Source organism: Capra hircus, chromosome 19, assembly GCF_001704415.2.
Source record: "Capra hircus breed San Clemente chromosome 19, ASM170441v1, whole genome shotgun sequence".
Lineage (NCBI taxonomy): Eukaryota > Metazoa > Chordata > Mammalia > Artiodactyla > Bovidae > Capra > Capra hircus.
The window spans coordinates 10157546-10180910 of NC_030826.1; the positions used below are offsets into that span (position 1 = coordinate 10157546).

General features: G+C 40.1%; 1 protein-coding gene across 2 annotated transcripts in view; it reads left to right on the forward strand.

Moving 5' to 3' along the window:
* The window catches only part of DHX40 (DEAH-box helicase 40), a 47730-nt gene continuing 30786 nt past the window's right edge, over positions 6422-23365 (forward strand). The window contains exons 1-8 of one of the 2 annotated variants that reach the window (XM_005693120.2): positions 6422-6675; positions 7527-7694; positions 9298-9443; positions 10860-10979; positions 11178-11405; positions 11607-11673; positions 12861-12992; positions 23258-23357. In XM_005693120.2, the coding sequence (XP_005693177.1) occupies positions 6564-6675; positions 7527-7694; positions 9298-9443; positions 10860-10979; positions 11178-11405; positions 11607-11673; positions 12861-12992; positions 23258-23357 (1073 nt within the window). In that variant the 5' untranslated portion in view covers positions 6422-6563. The remainder of the gene's footprint in view (positions 6676-7526; positions 7695-9297; positions 9444-10859; positions 10980-11177; positions 11406-11606; positions 11674-12860; positions 12993-23257; positions 23358-23365) is intronic. The other variant, XM_005693121.3, reaches the window with a different exon arrangement.

A 23365-nucleotide genomic window follows, 5' to 3' on the forward strand; every position in this document is an offset into this window, starting at 1 on the left:
GATACTCATCAAATCTTAATATATGCACACCGAAAAAAGAACAAAGAGAAGAAAGTAGGATGATGTTGATTTTTCACTTTTGAACTGAAGGGTTCAGAAAGAGTTCAGTCGCTCAGTCACGTTTGACTCTTTGTGACCCCATGGACTGCAGCACGCCAGGCCTCCCTGTCCATCACCAACTCTCGGAGTTTACTCAAACTCACATCCATTGAGTCGGTGATGCCATCCAACCATTTCATCCTCTGTCATCCCCTTCTCCTCCTGCCTTCAATCTTTCCCAGCACGAGGGTCTATAAGTTCAATGGTATGGCCATCTAACTGTTTTCCTCAAAATGCCTAAATCACTAACATCTACAGAAATGTTAATAGAATAAATAACAGTGGCATAGGGTCCACTACCTCACTTACGAAATTCTCTATTGTTTCTGTCTAACTGTCTGGTTTAGGGAGTGAGGTTCTTCATGTCTTCATTCCCTGCAAAACATACAAGCTTCCCTCTCACTTTCCAGGCCTACATGCATTCAGGACTGCTAAGTGACTCTCTGGTCATAGTTTTGGCTTTTAACTTATTTTCGCTTTTAACTTATTTTCGCTTTTAACTTATTTCATAACATACTTCAGGTGGCTCATCTTGAATGCCTGCTAAGTGACTGACTGGTCATAGTTTTGGCTTTTAACTTATTTTGGCTTTTCACTTATTTCATAACATACTTCAGGTGGCTCATCTTGAATGCCTGCCACTAGGACTTTCTAGTTCAAGATCCTCTTTCTCTTGGTTACTTTGAGGGCTCCTTATTCCTTCAATCAGTTCTTCCTTTCTCCTTACATTCTCTCCTCTCTCTGCCCTCTTGAGGTTCAGTCTTCCCTGCCTAAGAGAAGCAATAACCAGTTCTTGAAGCACGCACAGAAATCTCCGATCTAGGCCTCTAGGTCGGCCGTGTACTTATGTCTTTGTTTCTTCTCTGGTGAGGACTGGAGCAGAAGAAAACTCTTTTGGTTTACAAGAAAGACAGAAATAAAGGAGAGAGACAGAGAGGAATAATCAGATTCATATTTGGGGATACAAACTTGTCACAAATGCAGACGTATTACACCTACTTTGATTAAAAATTTGTTCTCCCTGTTGTAGCCCTGTATTCATTCTCAAGATGTGAACGTACTTTTTCTCCCTCATCACCACCTCTGTGTTTTCAAGTCTCCTAAAGACACCCTGTAATTACACCCCCAACAATTTCACTGACCATGAACCATCACGCGTACACTGTATCAGCAGCAGCTTTTTCTGGCTATTCTCTTCTCTCCTTTTATTTACCTTCCTTGATTCTAATCAAACATCTTCAAGTGCATTAAGTACATTTTTCAGTGTGCTCTCTAATTCGTTTCCCACCCACTTACAGTCTGGCTCTTAGCTACTTTTTTTTACCAAAACAACTATTGGTTTGGTCAAATTCATGGATTAAAAAAAAAAAAATCCAAGGACTTTGACACTATCGCTCCCTCTCTTTCTTGACTTTCTGTTATGATTAACATTCAACATATTGCCATTTGTCTGGTGTTTTTTGACTTTCTGGATTTTACTGTATTAATATCTGTGATAATTTTTCTTTCTGTACCACTTGTTTCTTTTAAATTATAACCATGGTTCTTTACTCTTTCTTTCTGAAAAGGACTTAAAAATTGTGTGTATGTGTGTTAGTCGCTCAGTCATGGCTGACTCTTTGCGACCCCATGGACTGTAGCCCTCCAGGCTCTTCTGTCCATGGGATTCTCTAGGTGAGAATACTGGAGTGGGTTGCCACCTCCTTCTTCAATTTAAAAATTAGATTCTATTTTTGTAAGTCTTTTTCCCCCCTGCACTAAGGACTGAACCTGAGCCCTCTGCAGTGGAAGTGTGGGGTCTTAACCACTGACTGCCAGGGAAATCCCTGTAAATATTGAATACTGAGACTCCTTCCTGTCTTTTGAATGCTCAGAAGTACATTGTATGGATTCAAGAACATTTTGAAAGACTGCTTATGAATCAATAGCAGCAAGGTGCAAGTCATACTCCTCACACTTTTTTGAATATTATTTCCTTCAGGTTCTCCTTGTGAGGCAAAGATAAGAGGAAGTAGAGTCAATGTTGTTGGGAACACTGACTTTTCTTTGCAGATTCAACCCATGCATTTTCTATTTTCCATCTGTATTTGTATCTTACTTGCCATTATAATTTGTAAACTCACTGAACAGGAAATAACTGTTGATCTTTCAATACAAAGTAACCCTGAGCACATGGTTATTAATGGTAACATGCTTTAAATGGCCTTGGGTTTAAAATCAAGAGCATTAAACAACATTTGAGCTTTTCACTTTTACTTTTTCTTATTCTTGGCTTGCAGGTTTTATTCTGAATCCTCTCATTGGGTGATTCTCACATGAGAATGAAATAATTTTATAATAGCTGACTTACAAACATTGGAAGAAAATATATTAGGCACCAAGATTTAGGTAATTCCATCTATCATTACAGGACAGTGGTTATTAGTATGGCTTTGAAACCTAGTCCTATTACCTCTGTGTTTTGTTATCTTGGGCAAATACGTGAGCCTTGATTTCCATATGTGAAAATTAGTGATAATTACTTTTATGGGTTTCTGTGAAGAATAAATGAAAAAATTTATATTATACGTTTGACTGCTAAGTGTTTAATAAATTCTGTCATTGGTCTGAAATGATTCTGCTCATTTTCTTAGAAAGTGACTATTTTCTTAAAAGGATTTATTTCCTTATGGCTGCACTGGGTCTTTGTTGCTGCAAGCGGGCTTTCCTAGCTGCAGTGAGTGAGGGCTACGCTCTAGTTGCTGTGTGAGGGCTTCCCAGGGCAATGGTTTCTCTAATTGTGGAGCATGGGCTCCAGGCTTTTGGGCTTCAGTGGTTGCAGCTCACAGGTTCTAGAACACAGGTCAGCAGTTGCAGCACATGGGCCTAGCTGTCCCGAGGCATGTGGGATCCTCCCGGATCAGTGATGGGACCTGTGTCCCCTGCACTGGCAGGGAGATTCTTCACCACTGAGTCACCAGGGAAACAAACTGAGAGCATTCTGTCCTCTTTGAGATTGCACCCAAGTAGAGTAATGCTCAAAATTCTCCAAGCCAGGCTTTAGCAATACGTGAACCGTGAACTCCCTGATGTTCAAGCTGGTTTTAGAAAAGGCAGAGGAACCAGACGTCAAATTGCCAACATCCGCTGGATCATGGAAAAAGCAAGAGAGTTCCAGAAAAACATTTATTTCTGCTTTATTGACTATGCCAAAGCTTTTGACTGTGTGGATCACAATAAACTGTGGAAAATTCTGAGAGATGGGAATACCAGACCAACTAACCTGCCTCTTGAGAAATCTGTATGCAGGTCAGGAAGCAACAGTTAGAACTGGACATGGAACAACAGACTGGTTCCAAATAGGAAAAGGAGTACATCAAGGCTGTATATTGTCACCCTGCTTATTTAACTTCTATGCAGAGTACATCATGAGAAACGCTGGACTGGAAGAAACACAAGCTGGAATCAAGATTGCCGGGAGAAATATCAATCACCTCAGATATGCAGATGACACCACCCTTATGGCAGAAAGTGAAGAGGAGCTAAAAAGGCTCTTGATGAAAGCGAAAGAGGAGAGCGAAAAAGTTGGCTGAAAGCTCAACATTCAGAAAACGAAGATCCTGGCATCCGGTCCCATCACTTTATGGGAAATAGATGGGGAAACAGTGGAAACAGTGTCAGACTTTATTTTTCTGGGCGCCAAAATCACTGCAGATGGTGACTGCAGCCATGAAATTAAAAGACGCTTACTCCTTGGAAGGAAAGTTATGACCAACCCAGATAGCATATTCAAAAGCAGAGACATTACTTTGTTGACTAAGGTCCGTCTAGTCAAGGCTATGGTTTTTCCTGTGGTCATGTATGGATGTGAGGGTTGGACTGTGAAGAAGGCTGGGCGCCGAAGAATTGATGCTTTTGAAGTGTGGTGCTGGAGAAGACTCTTGAGAGTCCCTTGGACTGCAAGGAGATCCAACCAGTCCATTCTGAAAGAGATCAGCCCTGGGATTTCTTTGGAAGGAATGATCCTAAAGCTGAAATTCCAGTACTTTGGCCACCTTATGCGAAGAGGTGACTCACTGGAAAAGACTCTGATGCTGGGAAGGATTGCAGGCAGGAGGAGAAGGGGATGAAAGAGGATGAGATGGCTGGATGGCATCACGGACTCAATGAACGTGAGTCTGAGTGTACTCCGGGAGTTGGTGATGGACAGGGAGGCCTGGCGTGCTGCGATTCATGGGGTTGCAAAGAGTTGGACACAACTGAGCAACTGAACTGAACTGAACTGAACTGAACTGCATTTTATACTCTTTTGTTGACTATGAGTACTACTCCATTTCTTCTAAGGGATTCTTGTCTGCAGTAGTAGACATAATGGTCATCTGAATTAAATTCGCCCAATACGGGCGTGTCACCATAAAGGCGGCTGAGCACCGAAGAACTGATGCTTTAGAACTATGGTTCTACAGAAGACTCCTGAGAGTCCCTTGGACAGCAAGGAGATCAAACCAGTCAATCCTCAAGGAAATCAATCCTGAATATTCATTGGAAGGACTGATGCTGAAGCTGAAGTTCCAATACTTTGGCCACCTGATGTGAAGAGCCGACTCATTAGAAAAGACCCTGAGGCTGGGAAAGATTGGAAGGCAGAAGGGGACAACAGAGGATGAGATGGTTGGATGGCATCACTGACTTGATAGACATGAGTTTGAGCAAGCTCCAGGAGATTGTGAAGGACAGGGAAGCCTGGACTCCTGCAGTCCAAGGGGGTCTCAAAGTCAGACACAACTGAGCGACTGAACAACACCATCACCAGGGAAGCCCCAAAAGTGACTTATCATGCCCTATACTCACCAATACCTTGCCAATACTACAAATGTATTTTTGCTTTTTTGTGGTTTCTCTGATTTGTGATAGCTTAAATTTCTAGCAGAATACAGGATGTTAGGAGATTCCTTTAATGGATGAGAGAAATCTGGGATGTCCTTCTACAGATTTATTCCTGTAGAATGCAGAAGATACAAAGTTATTAGAAAGTTGCTCTCACTCAAAATCTGATAAACTTGCATTTTAGGAGATGTTTATCAGTCCTATTTACAAGGAGTTGGTATACATATATTCTTAATGAGTACAACAAAATCTTAAGGTCCAATGACATCTTTTGAAGCCTAGTCAGATAGGAGAGTAGGGACTTCTAGTTAATGTAAAGTGATAATTTGAGTTGTCTTTGGCAGTAAGTACTGAACAGGAAGTACTAACAGCAGGAAGAGTTGGAGAGTCCAAGAAATAATCTTCTTGCACGGCTTTTGTTATGATTGACACTACTTACAAAATTGCAAGTTTCTACAACAGAAAGACCGGCTTCACAAAGTACCTATGCTGAAAAATTCACCCCACCTCAATTGTTGTATAAAACTTTTCAATTCTTGTGGTTTCTAAGGAATCAACAACCATTAAAATGAGCTTAGCGGACTTCCCCGTCAGTCCAGTGGTTAAGACTCCTTGATTCCAGGGCAGGGGTCACCGGTTTCATCCCTGGTTGCTGAACTAAGATCACACAAGATGCCCGTGGTGCAGCAAAATAAATAAGTAAACGCGATTAACTTCTCCGGAAATCAAATCGTTCATCCAACCATCCAGCAAATTCAAAAAATATTAACAGCCCAATTTGATGCTGGGCCGAGTGTATCACAGTTTTCTAAAGTTGCTGTCCTGCGTCTAGCTGGGGGAAAGAAGAAAATACGCATCTAAATATAATTTAACATGCAGGGTCCAATGCATGTTCACAGCGTCCCCGATGAACAGCGTGGGGAGCCTAATTTTTGACACTACACAAGAAGTTCGGGTGTGCCATTCATAACCCGTGTGCCTTTGCAGGACATTTCAGGACGAGCAATTGTGGCTCAGCTGGTAAAGAATCCGCCTGCAATGCGGGAGACCTCGGTTCAATCCCTGGGTTAGAAAGATTCCCCCGGAGAAGGGAACAGCTACCCAGTCCAGTATTCTGGCCTGGAGAATTCCATGGCCTGTATAGTCCCTGGGGTCGCAAAGAGTTGGACACCACTGACCGGCTTTCACTGAAGGTGAGAATGTTGTGGAACGCCAAACGCTAGCAAAGATTTCAGCTCCTGACGAAGGGTCACATCACGTTAGGTGTGTGAAGGTTGGATACGTCTGCAGCGACCACTGATTTTAAAAAAGGCGTCTCCCGGCCCTTTGGGGCACAAGCGGAGACCCTGGACCGGGCCCTCCCGGACGTCGGGGCTGGCTTCGCGCGCGGAGCTGCAGCGCACGCGGACGGCGGGCGGGAAATATCCGCCCGGGCGGGCGGGCTCGTAGCGCCACGTCATCGGGCGGCTCCCCCGCCCCTCGCCCGAGTCGCACGCGCGGAAGTAAACACCGCGACGTCATCAGGGCGCGTCTTCGCCTCTCCCCGCCCATCTCCCCAGGACCGGTGGACGTGCTCACCTCCGCTCGGGGCCAGGTCTATGTCCCGGTTTCCCGCCGTCGCGGGCAGGGCGCCAAGGCGGCAGGAGGAAGGTGAGAGATCGCGAGACCTCCAGGAAGAGCGGCCTTCGGCAGGTTCCGTCGCGGATAGAGGTGCGGTCCGCGGGACCCCGCGGAGGCCAGCGGGAGTGGTAGCACGGGGCTTTGGGAGGATGGCGGGGGGGATGAAAGTCCGCCTGAGACAGGGGGAGAAGAGGAGGCTGCAGGCTGCAGCCTTCCTGTCGCCCTCCAAGCCGGAGGCGAACTTTGCGTCCAGTGAGCCACTTTGGACTGGAGAGGGGCGGTCCCAGACCTAAGTTGGGCGAGAACCCTGCTGAGGGGCAAAAAAAGTGCACCCCAACGCCGGGACGCGTCCTGCTCTTAAATAGGCTCAGAAAGCCTTTGTTCTCTACCCACCCGTTCCCCCCCCACCCCTCCGCCCCTCCGCCGGGCCGCCAGCCTGCCTTTGGGTACGGTATGAAGGGAGCCAGTTTCCAGGAGCCAGTTTCCATGGTTACCCACCACTTGGCCTTCTGGGATATCAGTCACTCTGAACGGGGACCTAACTTGAACCGTGAATCAGAAGCAAATACAGGTGGCTTTTCATTCAGCTGAGAGTTTTTCTGCCCTGTTCCAGTTTTGAGGTCTATTATTTAATAAAATTGGGTTTTGTGCTTCTGGATAGGTATACCTGCAAATACATTGCCTTGTGCTAGGCTTACTTTGTCAGATACTTTGAGTCATGCATTAAGAAATGCTCAAGTTGATCTCACTAAAAAGTTGCTCTGAGCTTAGAAACGCTCGCTCGCAAATGGGTTGTAAGGGATTTCACCGAGAAGTCATGGGTTGATTCTTTCCAGCCCTAAAATTCTATTGTCACTCTCTTTTTCAGTTTTGGGAAATTGAGATATCTTTACAGGCCTTTTAATTGCACATTCCCCCCTACCCCCGCCCTGTCGTTACAGAAGAGAAAGGATGCACTTCACAGGAGGGAGGAACTACTCCAACTTTTCCCATTCAGAAACAAAGAAAAAAGCTTATTCAAGCTGTGAGGGACAATTCATTCCTTATTGTTACTGGAAATACAGGAAGTGGTAAAACAACTCAACTCCCAAAATATCTATATGAAGCAGGTAATTTTATTCTGGGATAATATTCGGAGCATTTAAAAAATATCCTCTTAAAAGCTAATAGGGCTTCTGTATTACATAAATGCCTATCATTTGTTTTACAGTCTGATTCTTCTCTTGGCACACTGTCCTTGTATATTTCGCTCTTTTTTGCAGTCTTATTTCAGATTCCGGAATTAGTTGAATGGCATTTTCAGTTACCATAAAAATTCCAAATAGAATTATAGGTAGATATTGATTCTCTGCTGTAGAGTAGGTTGTCTTGCAGTAGACTGTTGAACGTTGGGTATTGAAATGATTTTCAGGGGAAGGGATATATTGATATCTGTTGCTGCCATTACTATTTCTGGATTCTTTTTCCAGAGTGATATCAGGTAACTGTGTATTCCTTGATTTTCGTAACACCAAGCCTGCCAACAAATTACCCTTACAGTGTCTTTCCTTTCAATATGGTGAAACTTTATATCATAAGGTTGGTATACAGCAAAATTATGTAGGATATTATAAAAATTTCTTAGCTTATATATTAACTTACTCTGATAAATCAGGTCTTTTAAGATGCTACCTGTTGGGCTTCCCTGGTGGCTCAATGGTAAAGAATCTGCCTGCAGATAAGATAAGAATCTGCCTGCCAATACAAGAGGCATGGGTTGGATCCCTGGTCTGGGAAGACCCCACATGCAGTGGAGCAACTAAGCCCATGCGCCACAGCTATTGAACCCTTGCTCTAGAGCCCAAGAGCTGCAACTCCTGGAGCCCTCTCGGCCTAGAGCTTGAAACGAGAAGCCCATATACCACAACCGGAGAGGAGTCCCTGTTGCTGAAACTAGAGAAAAGCCCACGCAGCAATGAAGGCTCAGCACAACCAAAAATAAATAAATAATTTTAAAAGAAAGATTCTGTTAAGACATACCACTATTTTACATACTATTAGTAAAGAAAAACTAAGGATGGCGGAGCCTGGTGGGCTGCAGTCCATGGGGTCGCATTGGAGAAGGAAATGGTGACCCACTCGAGTGTTCTTGCCTGGAGAATCCCAGGGACGGGGGAGCCTGGTGGGCTGCCGTCTATGGGGTCGCACGGAGTCAGACGCGACTGAAGTGACTTAGCAGCAGCAGCAGCAGTAAAGAAAAAAATACCATCAGTTATAAGATCCATTTCGCTTTCTGAGGTATTAAAATGGTGGAACCTATGAAAAGTGGTATGTTTAAACTTCTGTGGAAAAAGTAAATCTATTTTAGGAAGTGTGTGTAATTTTATGTCTTCCTAGGGGTTAAAAATTCTTGGCTTACTCTTTAGAGTAAATCTTAAGACTGAAATTGGAAAAAAATCTAATTAAAATATGTGCATTTAAATGGTTGTTAATATGTATTCTTATGTATGTGAGAATGGTTATTATGTATATATGTATGGTTATTCATATATATTTATTTTTAATTAATACTTAAATTTTCCATGGTGCAAATATAAGACTATGTGTTGTTAATTTTGCAGAGTTTTCTTTTAGAAACTCTTGAACAGTTTGTATCGATTGACCAGAAACAGTTTAACTCTAATGGGAAGCAATGGTTAACATTTTTGTGTTGTTTACCTCTTCATTTGGTAGGGTTTTCACAACATGGTATGATTGGTGTGACCCAACCACGAAAAGTAGCTGCCATATCTGTTGCTCAGAGGGTTGCTGAAGAAATGAAATGCACATTGGGATCCAAAGTAGGATACCAAGTTCGTTTTGATGATTGCAGCTCCAAGGTACCAAAGTTCTGTTTGTATTTAGTTAAGTAGTGTAAAGTTATAGAAAGAGTGGGAAAAGTTATGGAAGATATTGACTTCAAAAATTCTATTTGCATTTTAAAGAAACAAAGCCTCAAATTAGAATTAATTTGTATTGCCCGTTATTAATGTCTTATCCTGGGTGCCTTCCCTTTTCTCCTTTTCTCCTTCTCAATTAGTTTTGTGACAGTTATGTTGATTTTGTTCGTAGGATTCCCTTGTGTATTTTAGCTGTAACAGTTCTTGATGTGTAACTTACGTTTGTGTTCTTTGAAAATAAATTTTATTGTAGTAAAATATACATAAAATAAGATTTACCATTTTTAGTATTTTCAGATCACATTTAGGTAAACAGTGCAGTGGCATTAAGTACATTCATAGTGTTCTGTAACCATTACCACTCTCTATATTATCTGAACATTTTCACCATCCCAAACAACAGTGCTGTATCCACGTTCCCATCCCCCCACCTCCAGTAGTCCCTGGTACCTTCTATTCTGCTTTACATCTCTATGCATTCCTATATACTTAAAACGTGGAACCATGCAATATTGTGTCCTTTGTGTGGCTTATTTCGTTTAGCTAATGTTTTCAAGCTTCATCCGTATTATATGGTTGAATTCTTGAAGTCAGTGGAAAACTGATAGTTAACAAACTTAGTAAATATTTGTCGAGCATCTTCTGTATTCATGGTAATAGTTCATAGCCACAGTTTATATCCCCTTAGGGTTTCTGAATCCTGAACCAGATGCAAAATAGTCCCTGATTTGCTTATAGTCCCTAATAGGAATGGCTAGCAATAGCGGCACAGAATAACTCCCCCAAATACTGTCTTTGCGTTCCTGGTGGTCACTGCTGGGGTTTTTCTTTTCTCCTTGCCTTGTTTTATGGATAGCTCTGTTGTTAACTCCCGTTCTCACCTTCTTTTAATGCTAGTGGGCAGATCCTATTTTTGTAATAGGAAAACGGTCAGGGAGGAATAGCATGAGAAGAATGGTGCCACCTTCCTTTTTTTCCTAAGTTCTCTATGATAGCAGCTGAGACAGGGGGACGAGTCCCATTTCATTATTGTTTCCCACAGCTTGCTCACCAGAGGTCACTGCGTTGTCTTAACCACTTTCCACAGACTTCATTGTATTTCCTTATTGTTGCTTTATCCCCGAACATTCCCCTTGGTTTTCCTGCCTATGTAGATTACAAGTTTCATAATTTACCCTCCATGTTATTAAAAAATATTAGTAGACTATTTTATGTACTCTCTTATTTAGTCAGATTAGTTTGATCCCTTGATGTCTGTACATTTGAGGGGAAAAATTTAATTTGGGGAACAGGAGTGCATTTCTGTGATTTTTATTTTTATGTGTATATTAATATACTCTGCTGTTCGAACATTAGGAAACAGCAATCAAATACATGACTGATGGATGTTTACTGAAACATATTTTGGGAGATCCGAATCTTACCAAGTTCAGTGTCATTATTTTGGATGAAGCCCATGAGAGAACTCTAACTACAGTGAGTATTTAACTTTATTGCTTATTTATTAGTTTTATTTCTTTGAGGGTAGCTTTGTCCTGTACAGTGAATTGCCTTTCTTTCCGTGCATTTTAATTGATTAAAATATGAATCCTTTGGTTAAGGAGAGCAAACTATTTAAAATAAGTTGGTTGTTATGTACACTTGTGACTTATTAGAAATTTACTTTTCTTTCAGGACATCTTATTTGGTTTATTGAAGAAGCTATTTCAGGAGAAGTCTCCTAACAGGAAGGAGCATTTAAAGGTGGTAGTGATGTCAGCAACAATGGAATTAGCCAAGCTCTCTGCGTTCTTTGGAAATTGTCCAATATTTGATATACCTGGAAGGCTTTATCCAGTCAGAGAAAAATTCTGCAATTTGATTGGTCCACGAGATAGAGAAAATACTGCATACATTCAAGCGGTATTACTTGACATCCTTATTATGTCTTTTCTGTATCTGTGATTCTAGTTGACTGAGTAGTTCTCTAGTATTTTAATGGTAGCCTTCATAGGTCCTAGGACTTTTGAGAATTAAATTTTTCTGTGGAACCGAGGGAGGTGGCGGTAATGGTGGTGGGGACCTTATCTCCACTAGCATTTTATGCTGTGTTTCTTGCTTTAGATTGTGAAAGTGACCATGGATATCCATTTGAATGAAATGGCTGGAGACATCTTGGTTTTTCTGACTGGTGAGCATTCAGTACCAGGTTTAAAAATTTTGCCCTTTATACGAGGGGAATGTGGCACCACACTACTATGTACCTTTGTTAGAAAATCTAGGCTCTACTCATTTTATCCCAGCCTTTTATGGTTATCTGAGCAGTTTTAGATGTAAGATAATTCTACACTGCCCTAAAAACCACAAGTCTCCTTAGTAAACATATGTAAAATACACTGACCTTTTAGTAGGAAGATACTAAATGGTAAAATATTAATATTTTTGTTACCATATGTGGAGAAGGCAATGACACCCCACTCCAGTACTCTTGCCTGGAAAATCCCATGGATGGAGGAGCCTGGTAGGCTGCAGTCCATGGGGTCGCTAAGAGTCGGACACGACTGAGCGACTTCACTTTCCCTTTTCACTTTCATGCATTGGAGAAGGAAATGGCAACCCACTCCAGAATTCTTGCCTGGAGAATCCCAGGGACGGGGGAGCCTGGTGGGCTGCCGTCTATGGGGTCGCACAGAGTTGGAGACGACTAAAGCGACTTAGCAGCAGCAGCAGCAGCAGCATAGAGCTGTTAACCACTAAACAGTCCTGGATCTGGATGACTAATTCATTATTTCAAAAGACATCCTACTGGCTGCTTTCTTCTTTGAGTAGTGGGATGGTACTGTGTGGTAGCAGTGCATAGGGTGTGGAATCCGTGTCTCATAGGCATGCTTTTTTGATCAAAAATAGAATAGTTAAATCTCAGACTGGTGTGATTCTTCAAGTAGCAGCATTCTGCTAACAGATCTGAGTCATTTCATGGCTCACCTCCTACACTGCCTGTACTAATGTCAGAAGTGAGACATTGTAACAATCTCTTAGCCTTTTTAAGGAACTTAAGTATTTTTGACACCAAATGCAGTATCTCCTATGGTAATGATTAACTTTATTGAATCTTCCTCAAATACCATGTTAGCAAGATGAAAGACTTGATGACTGTAAATGTTTTTATTCCTTTAGAGATTTAAATTCCTTGGAAACTGGTATTTCTTGTATTTTTTATTTTATGTTGAGATTGGGTACAACTTGTGTTCATCTACTTTAGATCAAATGAGATATTTAAAATATGCAAAACTAACAAATCTAGAAGGGTTTTTCTTTTTCATTCTTAAATTAATTTTGCTTTTCAGTTTCTGACATTATTTTCTCCCCTCATTTCAGGTCAGTTTGAAATCGAAAAAAGTTGTGAGTTACTTTTTCAGATGGCAGAATCTGTTGATTATGATTATGATGTCCAAGATACCACTCTAGATGGCTTGTTAATATTGCCCTGTTATGGATCTATGACAACAGGTAATTCCTCACTAGAACAGAAAATTTGATTTCTAAAGAACTTTATACTGAATAATCTATTGGATAATCACATGTTTACAGATACAGTGTGCAGATAGTAAGTGTTTAGGTTAATGAATTTCACAAAGTGAACTCACCTTTGTAACCAACAGCCCAGATCAAGAAATAGTGTTTGGAGAACCATCCTTCATCCCTTGAGAGACATGACTTTTTTTTTTTAATTGAAGCCTTTTCACATTCACTTTTTCAAGACTTTGGTCATCTGTCCCCCTTACTGTTGTTAAGAGAGGGCTGTGTCCTCTCCCAGCAATACAAAAATATTGTTATTAATTTTTTGAAATGAGGGCTACAATTCCTTGATAGTAGTACCATAAATCAAATCTAATTTGCCACTGCCACAGAATTTCTAGGAATCTTACATATCCAGATGTATCAGAGAGAGTGGATTGTTTTCTTTTTATGTAGCCAAGCATACTAGTCTACTTTTCAAGTATGATGTAGTTCTTTTTTAAGTTCAGAGAGCAAATTCTAACTCTGATCATTCTATTTGTTCATAATAAATGTTACTGAATGAGGTTTAGAATTTGTTTTGTGTAACTATCATATTATGGAATTTGACTTATAATACAAAAGGGAAGTTAACCTGTAGTCTCCTATTTGGACTTTGACTGGGATTAGCATTTATGTAATGCAGAAAAGCAATTGAATGTTTTTATATTTTATGTGTAGTTTTGTTTTCATTGAGTAGGTGGTTCTTATCCGTATATTAACAGAAACAGTTCAGAAACGTATGTGTTGGTAAACAACCGTAGACATGCCATTTTAGAAATTCCTTCTGTGATGATGGTATTGGATGGTATTGGGCCCTCACACTCAACATTGACATCTATTTTAGATTGTTACATCTTCAAGGGAATTCGTAGGGTCTTTGTTAGGTATTTAAGGTTCTCATTCATTTTGGAGATTTTATCTACTAATTCTTTTATAATTTACTTTGTAACTGATAAGGTAATTCAAAACCTGGTGTAGTTGCTTTGTGTTAATTGTTAATAGATACGTACTTGCGTATAAAGTTCCTTCTTTCCATCTTACTGCCACATTGAAAATACTTGTTCTTTATCTGCCATTGCTTCTTGTTTATCTTCCTGAAATTCAGTTTTTACACTATTAAAGCTTGCTAGTGACCTGTTCCTCAAATCTCATGGCATTTTTCTATTAGTTTGTATTTTGATTTGGGGTTAATAATAAGTCTCCTTAAATGCTGTTGTGTAGGGTAGTTATTTGGTTCTTCTGACCACTATTTCCATAAGGCTGTTGCCTTACCACTCTCCCTGGCCTTTGTTCCCCTCTGAATATGACTGTTTTCTAAGGTTTCTTCCTTAGCTTGCTATTTTCTTAGAATTCTCTGTTTTGGAGAGGTTGCCTTCTAGGGTTCACCTGTCACTTCTTTGTGATGACTCCTGAAAGCTGTCTGTAGTTCAGTCTCCGGCACTCTAGGCCTCCTGGGTCTCATGGGGCTTTCTGGTGTGTTCATCATCTCCTAGATTGTACAGCCCAAGCACGTGGCAGCTCCTACAGGTTTTCTTTTGCCTTTATCTTCTCCAGAGCCTTCGTTTTTCTTCTTTTTTCCCTTGTTGTCATTAGAATTGGGATCCTCAGTTTGCTTTCCTGGGTTGTTAACATATCCAGCTAACTGATTTTCCCTGATTTAATTTGCCATCCTACCTGCTGTGGTAAATATAATCTTCCAAAAGCACAGCTCTGATTGTTTCGGTCTCTTATTCAGTACCTCTAGTCATTTCCTATTGTCAACTGAGTTAAAATGCCAGCTTCATAACTTGGCGTTCATTTTCCTTCCAATATGACTTTAGCCAGCTTTCAGCCTTAAATCCCAGTGTATGTGATTTTCTTTGTTGGTGTATATCAGTTCACTTCAGTTGCTCAGTCGTGTCTGACTCTTTGTGGCCCCATGGACTGCAGCATGCCAGGCTTCCCTGGCTTCATCACCAACTCCCGGGGTTTACTCAAACTCATGTCCATCGTGTTGGTGATGCCATCCAACCATCTCATCCCCCTTGTCCCCTTCACCTCCTGCCTTCAATCTTCCTAGCATCAGGATCTTTTCCAGTGAGTCAGTTCTTCCCATCAGGTGGCCAAAGTATTGGAGCTTCAGTGTCAGTCCTTCCAATGAACATTCAAGACTGATTTCCTTTAGAAAATCAGTGACTGGTTGGATCTCCTTGCAGTCCAAGGGACTCGCAAGAGTCTTCTCCAACACCACAGTTCAGAAGCATCAATTCTTTGGTGCTCAGCTTTCTTTATAGTCCAGCTCTCACATCCATACATGGCTACTGGTAAAACCATAGCTTTGACTAGACAGACATTTGTTGGTAATATCTCTGCTTTTTAATATGCTGTCTAGGTTAGTCCTAGCCTTTCTTCCAAGGAGCAAGTGTGTTTTAATTTCATGGCTGCAGTCACCATCTGCAGTGATTTTTTTTTTAGCCCCCAAAAAATAAAGTCTCTGTTTGCATTGTTTCCCCATCTATTTGCCATGAAGTGATGGCCACATGCCATGATCTTAGTTTTCTGAGTGTTGAGCTTTAAGCCAACTTTTTCACTCTCCTCTTTCACTTTCATCAAGAGGCTCTTTAGTTCTTCTTCGCTCTCTGCCATAAGGGTGGTGTCATCTGCGTATCTGAGGTTATTGATATTTCTCCTGGCAATCTTGATTCCAGTTGCTGTATATAGGTGAATGGTAAGGATGTGAAATTAAGTTTGAGTAGAGCCATTACTGAGCGTTTTGTTTGTTTATTTTAGTTCCCCCTCCGGTTCCAAGGGCACTGTAAGGTGAGCTACTGGTGATCCATAATGATCATAACCATATTTATTGTAGCAGTTTATGACAGTGCAAAGAGGCATTCAGATGGAGCCGATGAGGTACTGAGTAATGGGTAAGATGGAGTTTGATGAAGTAGAGAGACAGTAGCAGGTTCCTGGGATCTAAGGCTTTCTTTATAAGCCTGGTAAATACAATATAGCACTTAGTTTCTTTGTTATTGCTACTTTGGGTTGTGGGGAGAGACCTTAATACAGTGTTGTTTCTTTTATTTCCTATTAGCTTGAGGAACAGGAAGCTTGCATTTGGGAGTGAGGAGAGGGAAGAAGGGTTTCCTGCCTATAGCCTGGAGTGAGGGGTTTGGTAGGTTTAGTGACGGGGTAGACATTATGAGGTGGATATTTTATATTTGCTCTTAACTTCTGAGCTAGCTGTGAGTGTGGCTGTTTTAAAGAGCCACACTCTTTAAATATATCCCTGCTTGACATAAAAAATTCTCATCTGTCAACTGTGAAGAGGTGCTGAGGTGTTCCTACTACTACCAGGTCATAGGACCCTGCTCACTGGGCTGAACTCCCCCTGACCCCCGCCCCTTGTGATGTTCACTCAGGCTCAGAATGGAAGAGCTATTTTTGATTTCTTCTCTGGCGGCATTTTTGTGGTTCTGTGTTTGCTCCTCCCTGAACTTGAACGCCTCCTTTCCCTTTATTCTCCCCCCTCACTGTTCAAAATTCTGCTATTTTGTTTCACAAGTGTAACCAACTCAGTGAAAACCTTCCTGCCTTCCCCCCTCATTGGCTTTTATCTCTTCGTTGAGCCTCACTGTGCTTTACTGCACTGCTTGTGGCATTTAACACATTTAACTTGTGTTACGGTTGTTTCATCTCCTTTATGAGGCTGTGAACTTCCTGAGGACAAGTACTGTGTGTTGAAAAAGTCCTAACTAAATGTGTGTTAAATTGAGTTCCAGTTTTTTCACTTTCTGCTTGATATTGTTATATTAATGTCTTATACCAAACTCAAGAATAAGAATCTTATTCTTGTTTCTCTCAAACCTTTTCTCTCTTCTTGCTTCCTCCTTTTTGTTCAGATCTTACATTCCTTTATGTTTGCTGTGCATTTAGGAAAGCTAAACCCCTACAAAAACTTATGAACTGAAATATACTTGTTGCTTCATAAGTGACAATTAATTGCATTGAATTAGGCATTTTTACCACTGAAGTAATTCTCTAATTCAGTGCAGAAGCCTTTTTTGGAGGGTGGGAATCTTAGATTTTTTTTTAAGTAATAAAAGCCATGGCTGTTTTTCTAGAAAAATGCATATATACCCATATATATATATAGAGAGTATATATGCATAATCAGATTTCTTTATTTTACAGATAGAGGCTAAGTGATGTTCCTGAGGTCACATGGTGAATCTACATTTGATTACTGGTTATTTATTCAGTAGTGGGGACTTCCCTGGTGGCTCAGACAGTAAAGCATCTGTCTACAGTGTGAGAGACCTGGGTTTGATCCCTGAGTTGGGAAGATTCCCTGGAGAAGGAAATGGCAACCCACTCCAGTACTTTTGCCTTGAAAATCCCATGGACAGAGGAGCTTGGTGCAGGCTACTATCCATGGGGTCGCAAAGAGTCGGGCACGAGTGAGCGACTTCACTTTCGCTTTGTTCCTATTCAGTAGTGGAGGGTCTAACAATATGTGTGTTTCCACAGTAGATGAAGGAAAGGAGAGCAGTTTTACCTTGGGTGGTGTACAGCGTTTTAAAAGAGGACAGACTGCTCATTTAGATTATTGCATACATCCCAAAATAGTTTTTTCTCTTTTGCTTACAAAACAAAGATACTACTTTCAATATGTCATGTACCGAGTGTCTAGGATAGTTTCCTTAAATGTTAAAATTAAAGATATGGGGGAATAAGGCTAGTGAGTTTCACATAAAGGCTTTTAGTCTATGTGTTTTCTCCCCAAATGAAAAATTTTATCTTAGAAAGAAATACATACTTTTTTAAAACAGTAAAATCATCAAAGTAAGAAAAATAATTAAACTTAGATACCATCAACATGATTAAGTGATAATCACTGTTAATATTTTGAGGTATATTATTCCGACCTTTTTATTTATACATTTAGATATGTTTTATTGTTTAGATTTTTTAAAAAATGGGTTGATTTTACATATGCTCCTTTGTTTTTCTTTTCTGCCCTTTGTAGAAGTTTTAAAAGTACAGAAAAGTACCAAAAAATGCCTTTTCCACTATGCAGAATTAACCTAGATGGTGTCTCTCTTTAAAGAAAAATTACTCAATTGAGGGAAAATGATACAGTTTCATTATAACGAATTCAAGCAGTGTACAAAATTACAAAGGTAAACTTAAAGAAATCACCTCAAACTCCATCCAGAAATAAACATCTTTAACATTAGAAAAAACATTATTCAGATCTCTGTGTATGTGTGTGTGTACGTATGTACATATAGAAGGATAAGTAAGTAGGTAGGCTGAAAGAAATACTTTTTCAAGAGTGAGATTATACTATAAGTTGCTTTTTTAGAAAGTAATTTTACTTGAATTTACTTGAAGGAATTGTTAACTTTTAACTTCAAGTAAGTCTTTACCATGAGATAATATTTTATGATAAAGATTGCTCTAAGTTTAAAAAAATGAAAATATTAAGTTGAAGTTAATATCTTCCTTCTAGACTATATTTGGTGCTTACTTTGGCAGCACATATGCTAAAGTTAGGCAATATTTGATTGGAGATCTTATCTATTGCCTGATTTGAAAGATGAAGAGTTAAGTACTTACATTCTTCTATATCCTCCCCTTCTGATTTTTGTCAGTTATTTTTACATTGTTCAGATGGTCAGTGTTTATCATCAATCCTTTTACCATAATTTTTCCATTCCTAAACTACTTTCGTTTAATTTTAGATTGGGTAGATTTTAACCTTTTTTTTTTTCTTTTTTTAATAGAAGGGATCCTGGGTATTTTTGGTTTTTTTGTAGTTCTTTTGTTTAAGAAAGTCAGGCTTTTGCCTTTATACTTGAGCTACATCTTGGCTGGGTTTTATGTTCTTGGGTTACACTTTCTTTTCCTTAGAACTTGGTAGACGTTGTCCAGTTGTCTTCTGGCATTGAGTGTTGCTGCGGAGAAGTCTGAGGCCAACCTGATTTTTTTTCCCCTCCTTGTAAGTGATTTGTTTTATCTGTCTGATTGCTTGAAATTTCCTATTTTTATCCTTTAAGTTCAATAGTTTCATTTAGAATATTTTTTGATGTTGAGTGTTTTATAGTAAAAACTTCCTGGAATTTTATGTGCTTTTTAAAAAAGTCAACTTTATTGAGGTATACTTTTCATACAATAAGTGTACAGTTTAAGTGTACAGTTTCATGAGTTTTGAGAAATGTACATATCTGTGTAGGGGCTTCCTAGGTGGCTCAGTGGTAAAGAATCCACCTGCCAATGCAAAACATGCAGGAGACATGGGTTCAACCCCTGGGTTGGGAAGATGCCCTGGAGCGGAAAATGGCAACCCACTCCAGTACTTCTGCCTGGAAAATCCCATGGACAGAGGAGTCTGGTGGCTGCAGCCGATGGGGTTGCAAAGAGTCAGACATGACTTAGCAATGGAGTATACACGCACATGTATGTGTGTAACTACCACCACAAACACGATAAATTGGTTGCTCTTTTGATCTGCAATTTTAATTATTATGTTGGATTGCCTCTCTTCCATATATTTTAGCTTCCTTCCAGTTACTTTATCTTTTCAACTACATTTACTGATTATCTCAAGCCTTTTCTCTGTGTCAGAAGATTTTCAGCTGTGTTAGTGAGGATTCTCAAGATATTTTTGATGCACCCAAAAATGACTTCCAGTGGGGGTAGAGTTTGAGCTGAACAGTGTTGTACTACTTTTATTTTGTTCCAGAATCATTTTTTTCCCTCTTTGATTAACAGTTTCTGTTTATAGCTCTGTGTCCCTTAAACATTTTCTCTCTCTCTCTTCCTCTTATGTCACACACACACACACACACACACACACACACACACTCTCTCTCTCTCTCTCTCTCTCTCTCTTTCAGACATGTTTCTGCTTTTGGAACAATTTGAAACAAATTTTATGAGGATGTTTCAGTTGGCCTTAACATATAATATGGAACATACGTATATTTTAGGAATGTTAAAACTGTTAAGTGGTCTAGCCTCAGTGTCTTTATTTCTTGGTAGATTTTGGAACATCTTTCTGCCTTTTTGCCAATCCTCGCTGCTCGCCTGTTAATTTACATCCTGGTACCTTATTAGGTGGGCTTACCTGGTGGCTCAGTGGCAAATAGCCTGGTGGAGGAGACATGGTAAAGAGCCAGTGCAAGAGATGCAAGAAATGCAGGTTTGATCCCTGGGTTGGGAAGATCCCCTGGAGGAGGGCATGGCAACCCACTCCAGTATTCTTGACTGGAAAATTTCATGGACAGAGGAGTCTGGTGGGCTACAGTCCATGGGGTTGCACAGAGTCAGACACGACTAAGGAACTAAGCTTGCACGCAGTGAAAGTATTGTTTCCCCTTTTCTTTGTGGAAACTGAGAATGTGCTTTAGGATATATGTATTTAACTTTTCCCCTGAACCTTTACAAAGAGACATAAAATTGGCATATGTTCATACTTGTGGAATATGGTGTTAAAGTATATGGGTGAAATGTAAATGTGGAACAAATGTGAGTCTTGTCAAAATAGCAGGTTAAGGACTTTTTAACTGACTAGTGAACAGTGATAAACTGAAATCTTGCTTGAATTGAAGATGAAAATTAGATACTTTTAGAAATGAATTAATTGAAAAACAGAGTTGATCATAAATATGTTCAGAATGGACGTTTCTAATTTATGTAAACTTTTACGGTAATGTGGAATTTTAAAAGTAGAAGGATCTCTATTATTTATACCATGCGTTTTAAAATTTATCAATTCATTGAACTTTATTGAGTACTTTCTATGGTCCAGGAATTTTAGGTACTGGGGTGGGAGGGGAGTGGTATGTCTTGAATAAGAAAAAGTCCTTGTTCTTACAGAGCTACATTGTAGTAGAATAGACAGACAGCAGATAAATGTGTAAACATATAATGTGAAATACCGGGTAGTGTATGACTCATTTGAACTATCTGGAAGAAATGAGCTACCTAAATCTAAGAAACACCTAAAAAATAATTTTGATCACTTATGTGTGAGTTGCCTCTCTAGCACTTTTTCTTACTTAAGTTAATTTCAGGATGATGAAGAAGAGCAGTAATAGTTGACTTGGTTTTAAACTTGCCTGTCTATATGTGAATCTTGGGCAAGCCATTTGACCTCTCTGGGCTTTACTTTTCTCATCTCTAAAATGAGATGGTTGGCCTAGTACATGATTTTAAAACTGTGCTTGTCTGTGTCATTCCTTTTCTCGTTTGTGAGTTCAACTTTGGTCTGTTTTATATATTGGGAATACCCGGATCTTTGTAAGATTTTATTTGGAAACACGTTTTGTACTTTATTTAAAAATAGGTTTGGTTAAGATTTCCTTGGCTGCTGAGGAGAGAACAACTTGAGGTTGGTCAAGTAGAAAAAGTTTTCTAAATGAATGTGGGTATATCTTGTGGAAATCAAATGCAACCATGCATTTAAATTTTTTTTCTTTTTACGGTATATGTATATACTTACTGTTCAGTATAAATATATATGTTGAAATATATATATACAGATACAAATACCAATTTATATATACAAATATAAATACATATGCTGATAATTTCTTTTCATATGCCAGTAGATTGACTTGTGTACTGCCTGGAATGACCACTCCTAATTTTGGGAAATCACTGAAATAGACAATCTACCCAAATCTCTTGGTTGACCCCTTGAGCTTTAGTAACCTTTTCCTTCATCCCACCATGACCACTCATTTGAAAACCTAGCATTGTAGACTTTGTCAGTATCATCATTTCTGATCTCAGTTTTAAACATCTTTCTCATGATTACTTCCTGTTTCTGCCAGTTTACTCTTTGAATTTAACAATTTTCAGAATGCATCAAGACTTAACAGTTCTCACTTATCTCGTTTTACCTATGCTGGTAGCATTTCCTTGCAAACAGTAACTCTCCTATTCTGTTCTCTGCTTAACCAGGCAGGTGGGCAAGTCTGGCCAAATCCATCTTTCTGCTTGTTTTATTCCATGTCTCTTAAGGCTCGGAGATTGCCAGGCGCCCAGAAATACTCTGTTGTGAACTGTTACAGATGATTCATTCTTTCCTCTCTTTAGACTAGCTTTCCTCCATATATATTTAGTCACTTCCCTATGGTTCACAAGTTAATTTTTCCTCTTTGCAAGAGACTGTTCTAATCAAATTGAGCATCTCTTGGACCTTGCTGCTGCTGCTAAGTCACTTCAGTCGTGTCCAACTCTGTGCGACCCCATAGATGGCAGCTCACCAGGCTCCACCGTCCCAGGGATTCTCCAGGCAAGAACACTGGAGTGGGTTGCCACTTCCTTCTCCAGTGCGTGAAAGTGAAGTCACTCAGTTGTGTCCGACTCTTAGCGACCCCATGGACTGCAGCCTACCAGGCTCCTCCATCCATGGGATTTTCCAGGCAAGAGTACTGGAGTGGGGTGCCATTGCCTTCTCCACTTGGACCTTATTCCAAGAGATTCAAAGGAGAATGAGAACTGGTCCAGTTGGAGAGAGGTTTACCCTTGGCACCATAAACTATGGCCAGAGGAGCAAAGTTACTCTTAAGCATTGCTGCTGGGGCCCACCCTTCAGAATCTGTGGGTAGTGAAAATCAGGATGGTGTTACTTGTTGAGAAATGGAGTCATCTGAAAAAGAAGGAAATGGCAACCCACTCCAATATTCTTGCCTGGAGAATCCCAGGGACGGGGGAGCCCGGTGGGCTGCCGTCTATGGGGTCGCATAGAGTCGGACATGACTGAAGTGACTTAGCAGCAGCAGCAGCATCTGAAAAAGTAAAATCTGATTAACCTTAGTTAATCAGTCTTTAAAGCATAGAAAGGTTCTTAATCTGTAGTGCGTGGATGGGCTTTAGAGAGCCCCCGAGCATCCTGATACTGTTAGAAAATTTTTGTGTGTGTGTACATATGTGACTTTTAATGGAGACGAGGCCCACAGTTTTTAAAGTCTCGAAGGGAGCTATGACCTACATAAAGGACTGCTGTAGGGTTTATGTTAGCAATAATAATCTGGTTCCATGGATCTAGATATCTTAATAGTAAAAGATGAGTAAAAAAAGTAGTTCTTGCTATTGTATTTTTAATTCAAGATAATTAAAGAGGTGAAGAAAACAACTCCTAATGGAAAGAAATGAGTTTTTCAGAACTTGAGTTTGACACATGCATGTTGTGAATTATTCTTTTCTTTCCGTATATATTTTAGATCAACAGAGAAGAATATTTTTGCCACCTCCACCTGGAATTAGAAAATGCGTCATATCCACCAATATTTCTGCAACATCTTTGACGATAGACGGGATCAGGTATAACT